At 54.4% G+C, this 17675-nt stretch overlaps 1 protein-coding gene across 2 annotated transcripts in view; it reads right to left on the bottom strand.

The window, feature by feature from the left end:
- PKNOX2 (PBX/knotted 1 homeobox 2) overlaps positions 1-17675 on the bottom strand; it is a 255788-nt gene that overhangs the window by 73443 nt on the left and 164670 nt on the right. For both annotated transcript variants that reach the window (XM_060103560.1, XM_060103561.1), the window contains one exon: positions 1735-1843. In XM_060103560.1, the coding sequence (XP_059959543.1) occupies positions 1735-1821 (87 nt within the window). In that variant the 5' untranslated portion in view covers positions 1822-1843. The remainder of the gene's footprint in view (positions 1-1734; positions 1844-17675) is intronic.

The raw sequence follows: 17675 nt of genomic DNA, 5'->3' as shown, positions 1-17675 counted from the left end.
GTCCCTGAGCCTTGGGGATGGGAGTGTGGGCCTTGGCACCTACCACCGGCTAAACACAGGCAGTGTCCCGGTTGCCATCCCCCAGTCCCACTGTGGAGCTCGGGGAGCAGCATCCAGCTGCAGAAGAAATGGAGCTGATGTTCCAGCCTCTTCATCAGTACCCCAGGTTCCCCAACACTGCCTGAGCAGATAGCAGATGGGTCTGGTCTACTGAGCAAGGATGGTGCTTGTCCCCCATTACGGCCCTTACGTTCCTAGGTCTCCACTGGTCCAGGCCGACTTGGTGCTGATTACAGAGGGCAAGGCCCTGACACAGCTGCACACCTGGAAGCCTCCAAACAGAGGAGCTGTACCAATGCCAAGTCCAACCCAGCGTCGTTTGTGGAGAGCTCCTGACGTGAACAGAGGGTCTGCTGAAGCTGAGGTCAGGGCGGGGAGGGCCCAGGAAGGAGCACGGAGGTGAAACGTGGGAGCGGGGTCGGGGGTGGGACAAAAGGACACGTGCTCAAAGGTCAGTGCTTCTGCACTTATACAGGGGTAGGAGTCAGTGGGCGTCCGCGTGCCGGGCACCCCATAAAGCGGTCAGTTCACGGGTGGATAACGGGACGGATAGGGCAGCACCGTATGCTCACACCAGGCCGCGGGGGTCAGGGCCACAGGACCTAAAGTGATGCACCCTGGGTCTGTGTCTTCGTGTCCTTTCCATACGGCACAGAGCTTCCCTGTTGTCAGGAGAAGGGCTGTGTCTGAAACCCTAAAGAGTGAGGGATAGCAGAGCAGGGCGAAGACCGGCGATGAAGAAAGAATGAGAATGACGGCCTGGCACACAGTAAGGGCTCACTGCACATTTGTGAAATGAATGAAGGAATATTCTAGCTGGCTACATTTCACATTATAGGTCCTCAATTAATAATAATTGAGAAAATAGGGAAGTGCGAAGGTGGAGGCTTCTGTGAACGCACAGACTCAGGATGAGCTCTGAGTCCCAAAGAACCAAGCGTGGAGGGAAGGCACGCACGTGGGACCAAAGATCAGAAGTAACCGGTCTCAAGGACTTCCAGAGAGCGACCCACAGAAGCTGGGCCAGGCTTCCAGAGGAGGAGAGGAGAGAACAGGAAGACAGGGTGGCCTGCAGTAGGTGCAGCAGCCTGGGAGTCTCGGAAGAGCTCGGGCAGGGTCTGCTGTGTCTGAGCTGAGGGATGGAAACTGGGAACCCGAGGAAAGGATGGGAGAGTGTAGAGAAACAGTCCTGGCCTTTTTTCTGGATAGAAGCTGACAGAGTCCTGAGGAGAAGGGAGATTCCTCCAACAGGCAGGCAGAGACCAGTGACGAGGGCTATCTGGCAGAGGAAACCTCTGATCGAGAGTTTTCCCCAAACACTCAGAGGCAGACTTGATTTACCTGTACCTGGGTCTCCCCGAGTGAGAGGTTCAGTGTGTCTGTCTGACGTCTGCTCTGAGCAGTGAGTGGGGCTGGGAGTGGGTGGCGCAGGACCATGACTAGGTGCAGCACCCTGGGGTGCCACGGTCCTCCATGCCGGTGACAGCTCCTCAGGTGGGATCTGAACCCAGGGCTTTGCCAAGTGCGTGACTCCCTTCAGGGGTCTGGCTTCGCCGGGCTCTCTCAGAGAGGCGCCCCAGGCCGGGCAGGGGAAGAGCTGAGGGAGGCCTGGCCCTGCCCTCCGCCCCCGGAAGGCCACCACACCCCTCCCGGCGGTCGGTCCGTCGCACTCACCTGTGGGCTGTCCTGGTAGGGAGGGGGAGGGACATTCTGCGTGGCCATCATCGTCAGAGCGGGGGCTGGGGAGGCATGTTGCATCATGGGATGGATTCACATGGAGGATCTGTGGCGGGAGAAACGGGGCCGCACCGTTAATAGCTGAGCGCAGGGAGCCCCAGGGACCAGCGGCTGGACGTGCTCCCAGGCTGGGCCACCAGGACTGACTGGATACAGCAAGGGCTGGAAGCCCTTTGTGGGGGACGAACGAGAGTTAAGGGGAGAAGCCTGGGTGGGGTGAGGCTTGCTGCGCTCCGCTGACTTGCAAGAAACACTATTCACATCACATGTAAAACAACCTGTGCACCCGCACCCCTGCTTTGTTCAGTACCAGCTCTGGCCTGGGGGGGTGGCGGGACTTGGCTGGTGGCAGCTCAGGGGGGTTGGCGGCCATGAGGGCACCCCACGGTCAAGGGTGCTTTCCCTTCCCCAGGCCTCCCGGAGCTGCCACCTGCACTCTCGGGGCGGAAGCCTCAGCCCTCACGGTTCCAGATCCCCCCTCCCTGTCCCCAGGGTCTGCCAGCACCACACTAACCCCCCAGGTGTGCTCACGACGCCCCCTAGTGGTGGAGAGAGACGTGGGGGCGCTGGTTCCTCCTCAGACTCGAGGGTGGAGCAAGTACCCTAGGGCGACCACCGGGAGGTGTTCCAGGAAGGGAAGGAGGTCGGGAACAGGGACCACGGCCACACAGACGTGCCTGCACATTCTCTTGGAAGACTTTCCTTGGCCTTGGTTCAACCCAGAGTTCAACCACACGTGGGGCCAGAAGAGCCGCCCGAAGCAAATGGTCCTCTTACAGAGGCGGAGACAGAGGCCAAGAGGAGAGAAGTGTGTGTGTTTGGCGGGAGGGGAGTGCCGGGGAAGCCGGGATGGACCCAAGCTCTCCAGACTCCCCGTTCCGTCTGCTCTACTGTACCAACCCCCACCCCACCCCATCACCCGTAAGCGAGCTGCCCCCATTGGCCTCAAGGTCTCTTCTTGAATCGCAAGGTGGTGCGTAAGTGGAGACAGCCTGGCAGTGCCACCCAAGGAAACAGAATGCTGAGAGAGCTGTTTAGCTGCAGGAGATGCCCTGAAATATTTAGAGCTGGAAACCACGGCTAATTGCCTGATACAGGAGGGTGCTGATGAGCGGGCAACATTTGAGAGTATGACAGTCAGACCATCCCTCTCCTTCCTTCCTCTCCCTGGGGACCTTGGGGCTCCGTCCTCTTCCCACCTGACGTCCTCCCACCACACCCTCCCCAGGGTCTTCCAAAATGTTCACATACCTGAATTCTGTGGGAGTTTGAGGGAGTCAAAGGGAGGGTCTCCAGGACCCTATGTGGAGTGTGTGTGTGTGTGTGTGTGTGTGTCTTGTGTTGGTTCTTTTTCAGGAAGAGGTGGACAGATCAGCTCTGGCTGACCCAAGTCTCCGAAGTACCAGGTGTGCTTTGACCTGAAGTGCACATGTGAAAGCACTGGAAATCCAGACATTCACTCAGCGAATGTTTAAGAACTGTGCTGGGGTGGGGAGACAGATGAGAGGAGGCAAGGCCTTCCCCCCAGGGAGGGAGGTGATGGTCCAGCGGGAGAGAAGAAAGTGAACAGAGGTTTCCATGGAGAAGGCACAGGGGGGGACGCCTTTTCCTGTGCTGAAACGCCGAGACTGCAGGTAATTCCTCTTTGCCCCACCGCTACCCCTGCCTCGCCCACCCTGGCCTCACTTCAGAAGATGGGCCGCCAGGACGTCTTTGCAGCAGAAGCACCCAGGGTCACCCCGTCTCACACACACTAGGTTACCGAGATCCAGGCTTTCTTCTGCAAAGAGGCTCGGAAGGGAGCCCTGGGGAAGCCAAACTCCACAGGCGGGGAACCACTGCCTATTTTCATAGGCTGGGTCTTGTCTGGGAGGTGGAAAACACCCAAGGAAGGAAAGAGCGGAGTGAAGAGGGTTCGGGGTGGGGGAGGGAAGAGGATATAGACTCCTTGAGACATCAGAAAGAACTTCCAGAATGAAGACTTCTGAATATTAAATTGGGCGTGGAATCTCTCTCTTTTGGACCCGGAGGGAATAAAGGAAAAAGGGGTATTTCAGGGGTGTGCTAGGCTCAGCCTTTCCTGTGACTCTGGTAGATGAGGTAACTTTGGATGAGGCCTACGGGTACTGATGCAGGATCCCTTCCGGGGAGCATCAATCTTAGATGCTCCTTGGCCGGAAAAAGCGAACTTCTGAGGGGCTGCAGTGCCAGCAGCCTCCAGAAGGGGGAGCCTGGGGGCAGAGTCTGGAGGCAGATTTTCTCCCCTTTTAGGGGCAACTGGTTCCCTTCCACCTTGGGTTTGGGTCTTTTGGTACCTCATTCCACGGATGAGAAAGTCATTCACGAAGGCAAAGCACAGGAAGCTCAATGAGGAGGATCTGGGGTAAAAAGAGGACTCTTTAGGCTGCATTCTTTTGTTCACTGTCCAATCAATGGGAGGTAGGGTCGTTTTAGAGTCTCTGTCCCTAGAAATACTTCCAACAGCTGGATAGCTGCCCTACCTGGGGGTAAAGAGAGATGGCTGAGAGTAGTGTGCACCCAGAAACAACCACCGTCCAGGCTGAGAAGAGATTTGTCAGTCTGCAGCCTGCTGGACTGTGGAGCAGGGGCCAGAGGCCACGGGAACGATTTTCTGAGGACCCAGATGACCCTTGCCCCTCCCCCTCCGCCCCTCTGGGGTCACCACAGGCCACTAGGCCACTGCCCCATTGCCCTCTGGGGGCTTCTCCTGCAAGAAAACAGGAGGCCTTTTCATCAGGGGCTTAAGTTTCCTTCCCTGCTTGCTCAGGCACAGAAGCGTCTGGTAACCTGATGCTGGGGGAGACGCCGTGCCCATCTCCGGAAGCTCGCCCTTTTCTTCACACGCCCCCTCACCCGCACATGCGCTCCTTCCTCCCTCCAGCTGGGCTTGGGGGGCTGAGGGTCCATGTGGGACCATCCCCGAGAGGAGCGTGGGAATCTGACTTCTCTGAGCTGAGGCTCCACAGCTGGGATGCGGGGAACTCCTTGAGCAGCCATCGCTGGGCACCCGGGCCTCTGGGGAAACCTGCCGTTTTTGCGCTTTCTTTGGGAGCGTGGAGGGCACAGCAGGCCTGTCCAGGGCCTCCGAGCATTTGTCTGTGGCCGGAGGCTGCTCCGCCCTGTCCAGGGGCCCCAGCCCTGTGTCACCAGACACCAGGGCACTGGAGGGAGCACGGCCAAGACGCAAATGGAGGACACACGAGGAATGATTTACCACCGAGAAATTTCCCACGTCAAAAGATTGTTTTTAACGTTGAAAACCTTTCTTATATGGCAGCTAGGAGGGAAAAAAAAAAACCCAAAACCCTAATGCAACACTCAACCCCACAATGATATCCAAGAAAAAGTAATTTGTCACTGACATTATCTTCAAAAGGAGCTAAAACTGCCATTTTCCAGAGCTTAGGAGCCGAGGAAGGCAGTATGCACAGTCTGGTGGTGGCTGAGGGGGCCTGAAGGACACCCCTCAGGAAGAGGGGAGGGGCACCCCGGCAGCACCCACTCCCTCTGTTTCCTCAACTCCAGCTCCCCAGCCAGGTGGAGCCCAAACGCCAGCGTGTTGACAAACAGGCTTAGAAAAAGGATCCAAGCTCGTTAGGAAGGAGCTCATTAGGACTTGTTGACATGAAACCCATTAGACCAATTAACATTCCATTAACGGCCTGGGGCACCCAGGGGTTAACGGTGCCCCGAAGTAATTGGGCTGGGGTGCCGGGTTGGGGGCTCAGGGCCTTAAGGATGAGAAACAAAGTCTAATTGGGAACTCTTGGACCAACCAGCCCCACAGCATCTGTTCTTGCTCCCTGACCCTGGCTGAGCCTCCACTGTAGGGCCTGAGGTAGGAGAGGGGATGAAGGGACCAACTTCCCTGTGGCTCCGCACTGTCCCAGCCCATCGCCTGGAGACTGGGCGGGTGGCTGGCACAGGATAGGGTGGGGGGACATTTCCACCCTCTTGCACTCTGATGGTCTTGTTTTCTTCATCCACCCCTCCCTTCCCCTCCCCCTCTCCACACCCCGCTTCTGGTCCAGTTTCTCTCTTAGCCCCGGGAAGTAAGTCTGCTCTCCTCTCCTGGATAGGTTTTCAAAAATGTTTCCCACTCTTACAGAGCCTCTTTGGAGAAGTTAGAATCCTTGAGGGCCCAGAGCCTAATTCATCTGAAGAGTGCTGTAAGTCAGGGCAGAGGAGTCGGGGAAGGAGCACTGGGTCTGCTCTCCTTCCTTCCCTCCCTCCCTCCTTCCCTTCTTTCTTCCACATCAGGGCAGCTAAGAGGCAGCAGTGAGGCCCCCTAGGAGCCCTTCTGGACACACACTAGCAGTATTTTATCATTTGCCTTCCCTTGCTGCAAGAAGAGGCTGTGGAAGTCTGGGCCTCATCTGTAAACTCCCATGATCAGACAGAGCCTGTGCTTAGGGTCAAAAAGTCTGGATTCCACAGGCAGCTGTCATTTCTCTGTGCGACCTGCACAAGTCACTTTCTCTCTAGGTCTGCAAAATGAGGGAATTCACCAGAATATTCTGAAAGTCTTTGCCCATGGTTAGCACTGAACACAAGCTCTGCTGAGTAGAATGGAAATATCTGAAGCTCCACTCCAAAGGCTCCCTCATTTGAGAGTGAGGGAAGGAGGCCCCTGAAGCCAAGAGAGCCAGGAGCCCTCCTCCGAGTCCCCCCAGCCCAGGAGCCCCCAGGTGGCTACCACCCCCTCCCCCAACCCCAGGTCCGCCCCTCTGAGCAGCTGCCCAGGCCTGGGTTCTGACGTCTAGACAGATTTGCAGGAGGCTGAAATAACACCGTGAACTCAGCAGGAGGGACCAAAAGGCTGCATTAGTAACCTGGCTGGCTTCAGCTTCTCCCCCGGAGCAGCCGCCTCAAGCCTGGCGCAATGCCGTTTATTTTCCTTCCGCGGAGAGCCTGGTCCAAAATGAGTCTCTGGCCCAGCTCCCTTCTCAGAAGCTGCCTGTAGGTGGCGCCGCGGAGCCCCGCTTTAATTGCATTATATAATATAACCTGTTTACTAAATCATGTAATCAGTCGCTTTAGGATTTACAGCTTCGGATGTGTACAGAGGATTGGACTTTGAGTCAAATTTAAAAACAAATAAGAACGAGAGGCAGCTGTTGCTGATAGTGTGATATTCATCTTTTGGAAACAAATTCACCCCACTGCTATAAATTATGCCTGGAAAAAAAAAAGTGTTGGTGGTGGGAAGGAGTTGGCTACGGCTCCTCTGCTGGCAACTCAGAGCGATGAATCTTGAAATAACGGTGTCAACCTGTCACTGATTTCATGTGACTCTGTGGATTTATCTAAAGAAACGCAGGCGTGCGCACACATGCGTGCGTGCACACACACACACACACACACACACCAGGTCTCTTCCCAAAACCCAGTAAGGGTTAGAAACCGCAGCTGAGAGCTGAGTGGCTAAAGGAACTCGATGGTCTCTGAGCCTTGGTGCGTGGAGTCAGTATCGAAGTGACAAGGGCGAGGCCAGTGTGGGGATGGAGGGGAGGATGGAGGTGAGAGAGAGGGTACACCTGTGGGTGGGAAGCTTCAAAATGTGAGGAGGTCTGGTGGAAGTGTTTCAAAGTGAGGGAGAAGTGAAGGGTCCTGTGGAATGGGAAAGGGCCAGCCCCCAGGAGCCACGCCCTCACAGCACAGCAAGCGCTGGACCGCAAGTGTTCTGGGAGCTGGGTGGAAGCTCAGGGCCTGAGGTGACAGGAATGCCGTGGCCTAGCAGATGCTGCTCCCCCGCCCCATCTTTCTGACCTCAGGGTGTTGGGGGCAAAGAGAATCCTCTAGTCTGAAAAGCCCAGGCTCACAGTAGGGGCGTGGGAGCCAGGAGGGTAACTGTGTCTACACTGAAGGAAGGACGGTGGGGAAGAGCTGAGCAGGATTTGCACTCAGGATCAGATCCCCGGCTCACTCGCTGTGCTGCAGGCTGGCTGGCTAAGAGGTCACACCTCCCCCATTACCCGGGTTCCGGGGGCCACTGCACCAGGCACAGAGCCCAAGTCCTGGCAGAACGTCCCAGTCAGAAGGGCCACTTTCCTGGTGCCCCTCCGGTTCCTGCTTGGAACTCTCAGCGGGAAATAATTCTCTGCTGACTTGAGAAGCAGCAGAGATGACAACCAAGACAGTAGGCGACTCAGGCCCCTTGGCCACCCACAGCCCTCTGCTCTGATTGTGCTTCACTGCTTTTCTGTAGTGAAGTACACGCCCACTTGGGAGGTGGTCCAGGTCACGCCCTCTCGTGATGGCGCTGGTCTCTAGGAGACAGAGGGGCCAGCAGGGGCCAGCATGAGTTTGACCAGGTCTGCCGGCTTCCGCCTCCCTTCGAGATGGGAAATCGCCCTCTCTCCCCACCTCTCTCGCCTCCTTCAGCCCTGAGCCACCATGTGGTCTTTGGAAGGGGTGGGAGCCGACTGTGAACCGCCCCAGCAGCGAGGCCCCCTCCTCAGCCTGTCCAAGGGCCTCCCCCTCCTCGTGCCCAAGGCCATTTTGCTCTTTGCTCTTTATCTGGAGTAACAATATATCCCCCGTGGGGGCGGGTCAACGGGGTCATTTATGCGCTCACGGACCTGGGGATGAGCTCACTGGGAGACCCAGTTCTGGGAGGAAGGGGATTATACCCCACCTTGGATCCCAGTGTGTCCACAGTGTAGTGGGGGGAGCTTCATGGTGACATTCCCGGCGTGGGGTGGAGCTGTTGGGAATCTCAGACCCATGTCAGTCACCCTCCACACCCCTGACCGGGTTTCCCAGGGAGAAGCCCCGTCCTGGCCCACTGCCTCTGATTCATGGGGGCCCCTGGCACATCAGGACCCAGAGTCAGGGCTGTAGCTTTCTCTCCTTTACTCCCCCAGTGCAGCTCGTTTTCATTTTGGCTTCAAAAAAATAATGGACCAGGGGCTTCCCTGGTGGCGCAGTGGTTGGGAGTCCGCCTGCCGATGCAGGGGTTGCGGGTTCATGCCCCGGGCCGGGAAGATCCCACATGCTGCAGAGCGGCTGGGCCCGTGAGCCGTGGCCGCTGAGCCTGCGCGTCCGGAGCCTGTGCTCCACAACGGGAGAGGCCACAACAGTGAGAAGCCTGCGTACCGCAAAAAAAAAAAATAGTAATAAAAACATAACGGACCAGGGTCAGAGTTAGGATAGCAGCCCTCGCTCTGGCCCTGGCATCTCTCCTGCCTGCTCTTGCTTCTCACACGAAGACCAGAAAGTGACAGAGTCTCCCGCTTTCCTCCCTGCCTTGGCTGTCACACCTTTTCTGGCTTCAAAAAGCCACTGATATATTTTACAAACTGAAACAGCAATTTAATTCCCCCTGATAGCGGCAACTGTCCATTAGATCTTCCTACCAAGGAGCTTAACAATAATTCCTTTCATCTGACTGCTTGCTTCTTCTTGATCTGAGAATCAATCCCATAAATAGCAGGCAAGAGTTTTCACATTACTCTCCCTCTCCAGCTTTTAGCATTCTGATGCAGATTCTCATCTCCTCTTTAAGCACTTTACAACTTGGCAATTTTTCCCCCTTTGGTTCCTTTAAACAAAATAAAACAAAAAAAACAGAAAGGGAGAAAAAAAAAGCATGCGAGCTATAAGGGTAAGCACAGCCCGCATTCTTCTCACAGAGAAGTGGTTTGCAGCCTCTCCTGCTGGGAGGCAGGGGGATGACAGCAAAGACCTCTAACGGTCACCTCCAATCTGCCTTAAAGCAGGTGCTACTCTGCCCCAGAGGCACCGCAGTCTGGTCCTAAACTTCACACTCACCCACAGTTGGGTCCTGCTTTGGCCAGGGATGCTCGACTTAGAACATATTTTCCCTTTCCAGGAACCTGCTCCCCTGTCACTGCATCCCAAGAATGGGGGTCGGGAGGCCATCGCTGGTTCCAAGTCACTGAAGCCTCTCCCCACTCCCATGACCAGCTTCCCGCCCATCCCTCAGGCAACTCTCGAACCTGGAGATAGGACTCTGCCCTCCCTTTTTCATCTCCAGCCCCCTTCATCTCTATCCAAACAGCATGAGTGGGAGAGGTGGGGAGGAACAGAGAAAGGAGAGAGCTTGGGGCCTTTCATTCAGTTATTTTTCTTCTCTTTCAAACATCCAGGCAGCCCTAGTGGTCCGGGGCAGAGGAGGGCCCTGCAGCTCTGCCGTGGGAGCGGTGCGGGTGGATTGCCAGGGCAGCTGGGAGCCCCGGGCTTCTCCCCTGGGGCCCCGTCACGTGCTCCGTGTCTGCACACATGTGTAGAGAAACGAATCTAAAAATGAACCCAGGGACTGAAATCCCCCTTGACAAACCTGATTCCCAGGTTTATTATTATTTGGTGAGAGCTGACGGCAACCGAGCTGAGAAAACAACTTGGGCTGGGTCCCTGAGGCTCGCAATACAACAGAGACAGACAAACAGCTCAGACGCCGGGGGACCCCAGTTGGAAGGAGAGCTTCTGCTTCTGCTGCCCCACCTGCCTGCTCCCTCCCATCAGTCTTTCTCTTCTTGGAGGCAGTTGCCTTGGAGGCTGCCACTCCCTGGGCGCCAGGCCAGGAAGAGGAAGGAGAGCAGGAGAAGTGAGGGACCAAGAAGGGGAGGGAGGGGTCTGGGTCGGCGGGAGTCCACAGAGGTAAGGGACCCTGGTGCCTATCGGGTGTGTCATCCGCAATGCTCTCAGATTCTCCTGGAAGCAGAGGATGCTAAAAGGGTCAGCCAGGCTCCTTTTCTCTCTGAGAAGGACTGCACCATGTCCTCTGGCTGGATGATATCTGGTTCCATTTTTTTAAATTGCCTCCAGAAAAAAAAAAAAAAAAGGTCAAGAATCAGGGCTGTGGAAGCAAAGTGGCCCTTTGGGCTCAGTTTATCATTGAAAAGCCACTCATCCCTGATACTTCCTGACTCAGCCAACAGCTGTCCTCCCCCTGGGTCTCTGTGGGGACCCAGGTGAGCTCGTGAGAAAAAGGTAGGGGGACCAGGTAGAGTCCACAGTAATGAGGTCAACTTGTGGGATGAAAGGACGCCAGCTGGGCTGCTGCAACCCTTGGTCCTCACTGCTGTTTGGAACGAGAGCAGGTACGCTGGCTCTGTGTTCCTGATCCCTCAGAAAGGCAGCCCCGGTGGGGAGGGGGAGAAGGGGAGGATGGGGGCTGCCACTGAGAGGTGGTGATGCCGGGCAGCGAGTCCATTCCTGGGCATCACCACCCGAGCCCCAGCTGAGCAGGCAAGCCCTGTCTACCTCCTGTGAAATGTTTCCTCCACGCCTCTTGCTGTGCTTCTCTGCTGGCGAGGCCCTGTGTATTACACTACTGCACCCTTTCCTTCATCAAAACTTTGCTCAGAAGCCTACTCCACGAAGCCTTCTTTTTTTTTTTTTTTTGCGGTACACGGGCCTCTCACTGCTGTGGCCTCTCCCATTGCGGAGCACAGGCTCCGGACGCGCAAGCTCAGTGGCCATGGCTCACGGGCCCAGCCGCTCCGCAGCATGTGGGATCTTCCCGGACCGGGGCACGAACCCATGTCCCCTGCATCGGCAGGCGGACTCTCAACCACTGCGCCACCAGGGAAGCCCTCCACGAAGCCTTCTTTACTTTCCTCTCCTGGACCGTGCTCTCATTGGGAGCCCTGCCGCTGGGCAGAAGGAGGGCACGTAGCACGATTTAGCACGACGCGTGTTTCTACGTTATGGAAAAGCTACTTCCCGGCCACGTCCCATCTTGCCCGTTGAACCCTCTGCTCCCCAGCAGACAAGATCATGGCTTTGCCTTGCATTTCATTCTGGGGGAAAAAAGTCTGTGCAATATGATTTCACAAGGTCTACCTCCTTACAGAGCCTGGATATATATACAATTACAATTAAATGTCTTTGGTTTACTGTTAAAATATCAAACAAACAAATCTGGGACGGATAAATCTTTAAGCCCCAGCAATCACTTACACCTCAGTGAGAATGAGTTTGTTTCCCTGGAGCCAGTTTTGCTCAGGGTGAGATGATACCCAGAATTATTAACGACTGCCATTTACTGAGCCCTCACCATGCACCAGGCATTATGCTAAGCTTCTTTCACAGATAACCTTGTTTATTTTTCCCAACAACCATATGGTGTAGGTGTGATTGTTATCTCCTTTCAAGGATGGGAACACTGAGGCTTGGAGACACTGAGAGTTTCCACATGTGACACACGGCCTGATTTCAGAGTCTAAACGGTTAACCTAGAGGTCTTGGGGCGGAGGTGGGGCACACCAGCGGAGGGGCAGAGCCCTGGAAATGGAGCAGGAGAAAGCCAAGGTTGACTGTGGAAATACTACCATCTGCGGTCAGGACACCCAACATGGGCTGCTCCTCACTGCTTTTTTAAAAAAATATTTATTTATTTGGTTGCGCCTCGCTGGCCCCCCGGTTGCAGCCCACGGGCTCCTCAGCTGTGGCATTTGAACTCCCAGTTGCAGCACACATGTGGGATCCAGCCCCTCGACCAGGAATCGATCCCGGGCCCCCCCGCACTGGGAGCGTGGAGTCCCAAGCACTGCGCCACCAGGGAAGTCCCTGCCCGTCACTTCTACATGCCCCGAATTTCCAAGAGTCGCATTGTATCGACACACCTAAACGTCCCCCGTTTGCCAAATTCGGGCTTTTGTACCTCACTAACGAGCACGCACTTTGTGCCTGCAGATGGTGAGGCCTCCTAACAGCAACCGTGCATTTCCTTCAGCCCTGTCTGCTTTGGACAGCAGGGTGTGTGTAAATGTATTTAAATACTGTATTGCATTTGCTCTTCTTATTGCATAAAAATGAGTGGAAGATGGAAAACAAAGTGCTGATAGCAGCGATAAGAAGTCAGGGCCTCATAAACTCGCTGCAACCAAGACAGAGATGCTTCCATCATCGCTGAGACAGGCAGGTCTGAGCTTCCATCGTGGACTCACTGGACTGTGGGTTCAATTATGAAGGGAAAGAACAAAATTCGAGAACGAACGTGAAATGATGGAACACATGGTTGAAGACTGCATGTAAAAGGCAGTGTGTAATGGGGAATTTGATCAAGTGTCTCAGCTGTGGGAGCAGGACGCTGGAGCTGGAGCTGGGTGGAGGCGGGGCTGTCTGTGCCCTGACACCACACGCCACAGGCAGCTCGGGGCCAGGGCTCTGACTCACACTGGCTGGGATTCAGGCAGTGTCTCCTTCCCGAGCTGCGGCCCAGGTGGGGCGGGGCCGGGTGGAAGGGGGCGTGCAGTCAGCCGGCTCCCTGTGACTGTCTCTGCTTGGCCTTTTCTCCCCACCCCACCCATGGTTTTCCGGGGACCACCCACAGCTGAAAAGAAGTCCCTGTTCTGGAGAGAAATACGCCGTGACTCACAGGTTAAGGGGCACCTGGCTCTGTCTTTGGAAAGCCTGTCCAACTGGGCAGCACTAGCTTTTTTTCAGGTTGCGGGCGCCCCACCCTTAGGGAGCATCCAGTCCTTGTCATATCTACCTGGGTCCTGACTTTATCCCCCTGCAGAAGCCCTTTCCTGCAAACCTTCCTTTCAGAGTCACTTCCTTCCTCTCTCAGCCCAGAGGTTCCAGGCAGCATTCTGAAAGGGCGACCAGTAAAGACATCTTCGCAGGCCAGCAGTGGGGTTTTTACCCACACCCTCTGAAGCAGGAAGCAATTAAACAGAAGTGCAGAGGACCAGAGCTGTGTTCTACCTCCCACTGGCTTCTGGCTGTCCCCCGCCAAGCTCTATCCCCTTCAACCTCCAGCCTTGGAAAAGGGTCTATACTTCTCGGGTTTCTAACGGGGAAAACTTAGTCACATGCTGGCCCTTTCCACTGCACTCAACCAAGGAGAAGTGTTTCAGATTAGCGCAGAACCTCTGAGTACTAGCAGCTTGTCTGAAAATTATCACGCGCATCAAACCTTAATTCTGCCCTTTGCAGTGAGAACCCATTCCCTCTCATCATGGTCTCAGTGGAAAGAAAGAGTCCTGCCTTCAGTATAGAATCTTTGTGGACTTGAAGTTCAAGATTGTGCCTCTACTTGTGCCAGTAAGACAGACCCCAACTCTCAGGGCAGGACAAGGACAGGAGGGGGGTGCAGTGGGGAGGAGACAATTTCACACAGTGGACTCTGGCCCTGGGGGACCAATGAGGGTGCTCTGACTTAGAACAGAGAATGACCTTCTGGGATCTGAGCGCTTGTTGATCTGGGTCTTCCAGTATCTGGCCGGTTCAGGGAGAAGGAGTGCAGCATCTCAACTCCCAGATCTAGAGATTCTGTCCAGAGCAGATGGATCTGGGTAGGCAGGGGAGCTGCACATGAGGCATCTGCTCCCAGAACCCATCTCTGGGGAGGGGAGGAAGAATAAATGGGAATTGTTGTCCAAGATGCCTCCCCAAGGGCACAGGTGGTCTCAGGCTGAGGCAGATCCCTGCTAACAGCAGGCCTCTCTGATCTCTTTTTTAGGGCCTGGCTGTCTCAGGTCAGAGCATCTGCTCTGCAGCATTGGGACGAGAAGTCTTCTGTCTCTTTGTTCTGGAATTCATAAAAGTGAAAAAAAGGATCTCACCTAATGAGGCCCTTGCCATGGTGAGGGATCATTTCATGGAACAGGAGCTGTGTGTGCATGTGAGCTGAGAAGGTGGAGAGTAGAGGAGATGGGCAGAGGGAGATGAAGAGGGGAAAAGGCCCATGTAAGAATGATCTGGAAGGTCAAGGAGAGAGGTCCCCAGGGGGGACATTCAGGGGATGCTGAAGAAATTTGAGGTTTCAGGGAACTGTCTTGGGAGGCTGGCCGCTACGGCTGCCCTACAGCTCGACCTCAGCTTTCCCCTCACTCCTCATTCTTAGCTTCTTCCCCAAGCCCAGGAGCAGTGTTGGACCCAAGGCTCCAGAGCAGATTGCCGGAGGGCTGGCGGAACATCACGGGTCTGACCGCCGCCCCATACAGAGGAGAGATCCCACCCAAGTCCACGCAGCAAGTTGAGCCGGCGTCCTAACCAGAACCCAATAGTCATTTACTGAGCACCTACTATGTGCCAGGCTCTGCGCTGGGCAGTGGACGTTCCAGAAGAAGAAAACAGAGACAACTGAGTGGAATAAATAAAGATATGAAATGAAGCAAGATAGGTGACTTCAGATTTAAAGGGATCCCAAGGGCTAAGGAAGAGAAATAAAAAAGGAGCAAACAAAAAAAATCTCAAGCCTCAGCACGTAGTGGTGAAATTTCAGAACTTTAAAAAGGAAAGAAAGCTAAAAGTAGATTCTCACAGCAAGACTGGAAATAAGAAGGTGGTGGAGTAGCACCGTCAAGATCTATGAGAAAAAGGTGTTGAACTTGGGACCTGATCTGTGTTCTATCAGTCAAGGTCGAAGACAAGATAAAGTCCATTTTGGACACATGAAGACTCAGAGTTTACTTCCCTCCCATTAATATAAAAATAACTAGAGGTGGTATTCCAGCAAAACAAAGAAGTCGGAGGAAGAAGACCACAGAAAACAAGATAGAGCAGCAGCCCAATGGGAGGGAAGGCAGCTGGAGGGAATGAGGGGTGGCTGTCAACCTGGGGGCCCGGGAGATTCCAGGCCGCAGTCAAGGGGTGATGACAGGATTCCATTCCCTTTTCTGTGGTCAAATCACACGATGTAGTTCTGTGGCTGAATAACATTTCCACCTTATAATCAACCTAGAGTCGATTATACTAAATAGTATAACACTATGTACTATATATGCATTGTATTATATATAATACTATAGACTAAAAATAAATAATATCAAATATAGTGTGATCAAACTAATACAAATTGGAAGGAGAAGAACATGTGCTCATCTCCCCAGCTTCCGCAGGGGGGAGTTCATAAATAAACACATACATTAAGAAAGAGGGACTGAGGGACTTCCCTGGTGGTCCAGTGGTTAAGACTCTGTGCTTCCACTGCAGAGGGAGAGGGTTCGATCCCTGGACGGGGAACTAAGATCCCATGTGCCATGTGGAGCGGCCAAAAAAATTAATAAATAAAATGAAATATATTATTAAAAAAAGAAGGACTGACGCATATTATATGACATAATAAGCGGCCACAAAATCAGCTAAATCAGAAACTGTTCGTCAGGGGTTAACTTTGGATGGTGAACCTAGTGGGTAGAGGTGTGGGAAAGAAGGGAGGCTTTTTAGAATACTATGCAGCAGTCAAAAATAATGGAGTAGATCTATTTATTTTGACCTGGAAAACTCTCCATTATATAGCCTAGGTTAACAAAGCAAGTTTTTAGAACAGTATTGAAAACATAATATTTAACTGTGTTCAACTAAACACCCAAACCAATAAGATGCAGTCCCTGTCCTCAAGGAACCCCCGTCTGCAGCCCCTCTCTGTGTCCTCTGCCCTACACCAAGTGGCCCGCTTCTGGATCGTCTCCCTCGCTCAGATTATTGCAAGATGCAGATCTCTTTCTGTCCTAGGGAAGAGCTGTTTTCTGTATGTTTCAAGTCACGAATGCATGTTTTTGACTACAAGTCATCAGTCCAAAGACTGGCCTGGATGAAGCTGCCCAGGAGAGGAAAGCTTCACACACAAGTAACCGGTGGGGGGAAAGCCAAGAGGGGAAGGAAAATCTGGAAATTACAGATGCCGAGGCTAAAAGGCACCTCACAGAGCTCTGGTCCACCTCCCTCACTCACAGATAAACATACGTGGGGCCTGATGGAAGGTCGCTCCATTGAATTAGTGCCCAGAAGAGGGAGAGCTGGGCTTGCTACGAGCCAGAGGCAGGAAGGGAGCCTGTGAGATGCTGAAGGCTGGAGTGGAGGCCTGATGCCAGGGCCCCACAGAGAAGCCCACCGAGAGGTGGCAGGGGTGTGTAGGGCTGGGGTCCACTTCAGGAGCTGCTCAGGGAGCAGATGGCTTGGACTGGATCGTCCTTCCTTAGTGTCCACGGAAGCTGGAAAGAAGCAGCTTCACTGTGGGCAGGAGGGAGCGCATTGGGGAGGGGCTGGGAGCGGAGCTGAGGTTTCCTGAGCGTCCACCAGGTACCAGACTCACGTGAGGTGCCATCCGGCAGTTACAGCCTTTCACCCTCACACAAGCCCTGTGAGATAAACGTGATTATCCCAGTTACATCAAGACAGTGACGGTTAGAAAACTTAAGTCATGTAACTTGCCCCAAATCCCACAGCCAGCAAATGGCAGAGCTAGAATCTGAGTCTGGGCTGGTCTGTTCCAAAGTCCCTGCTCAAGGAATCAGAGGGCGTCGATAAATATATGGTAACCAATTGATGAGAGAAATGTCTTTCCCAAACCGGGATACAGCTAATCCTTTTTCCTTCCAGAATCCTGCGTATGGACTCAGCCCCTCTACCCAATCCAAGAAAATCCAAGCACATCTGCTGGCTCTGGGGGACTAGGGTTTACTGGCCCAGCAGGACCCTGAAAATGCCCACCTCGGAGGGGAACAGGATTGGGGCTCGACTTCTCCCAGCTCTGAGCCCTGAGGTCGCCTCCGAGTCGCCTCCGAGGACACAGAGCCTGCTGTGTTGGGTGGGGATGGAGATGGGCTGGGACGGACCACGAGCACGAGCACGGCGGGGAGGAGAGAAGCCGGAAGCCTGGATCCTTGGTCTCTGGCGCTCAGCTCTGTCCCTGCCCTCCGCCAACCCCAAGGGCATCCTCATCGCTCTCGCCCCCCCTCAGATGCTGTCCCATCTCCCTAGGCACCTCCACCCCCATTGAGCCTCTGACTTCAGTGGGGAGGCAGGCAGGCCCAGGAGAGTATGTATGTCAGTTCGGGGTTGTCGTTGACACGTGGAGATCATTAACGGGGCTTATTTTTAAATTGTAATTGCAAAATGTAAATGCTCCCCAAACTGATGTGTAATTGCTACCCACT

Source organism: Mesoplodon densirostris, chromosome 7 (genome assembly GCF_025265405.1).
Source record: "Mesoplodon densirostris isolate mMesDen1 chromosome 7, mMesDen1 primary haplotype, whole genome shotgun sequence".
Taxonomy (NCBI): Eukaryota; Metazoa; Chordata; class Mammalia; order Artiodactyla; family Ziphiidae; genus Mesoplodon; species Mesoplodon densirostris.
This window is presented reverse-complemented; position numbering and strand designations above follow the sequence as displayed.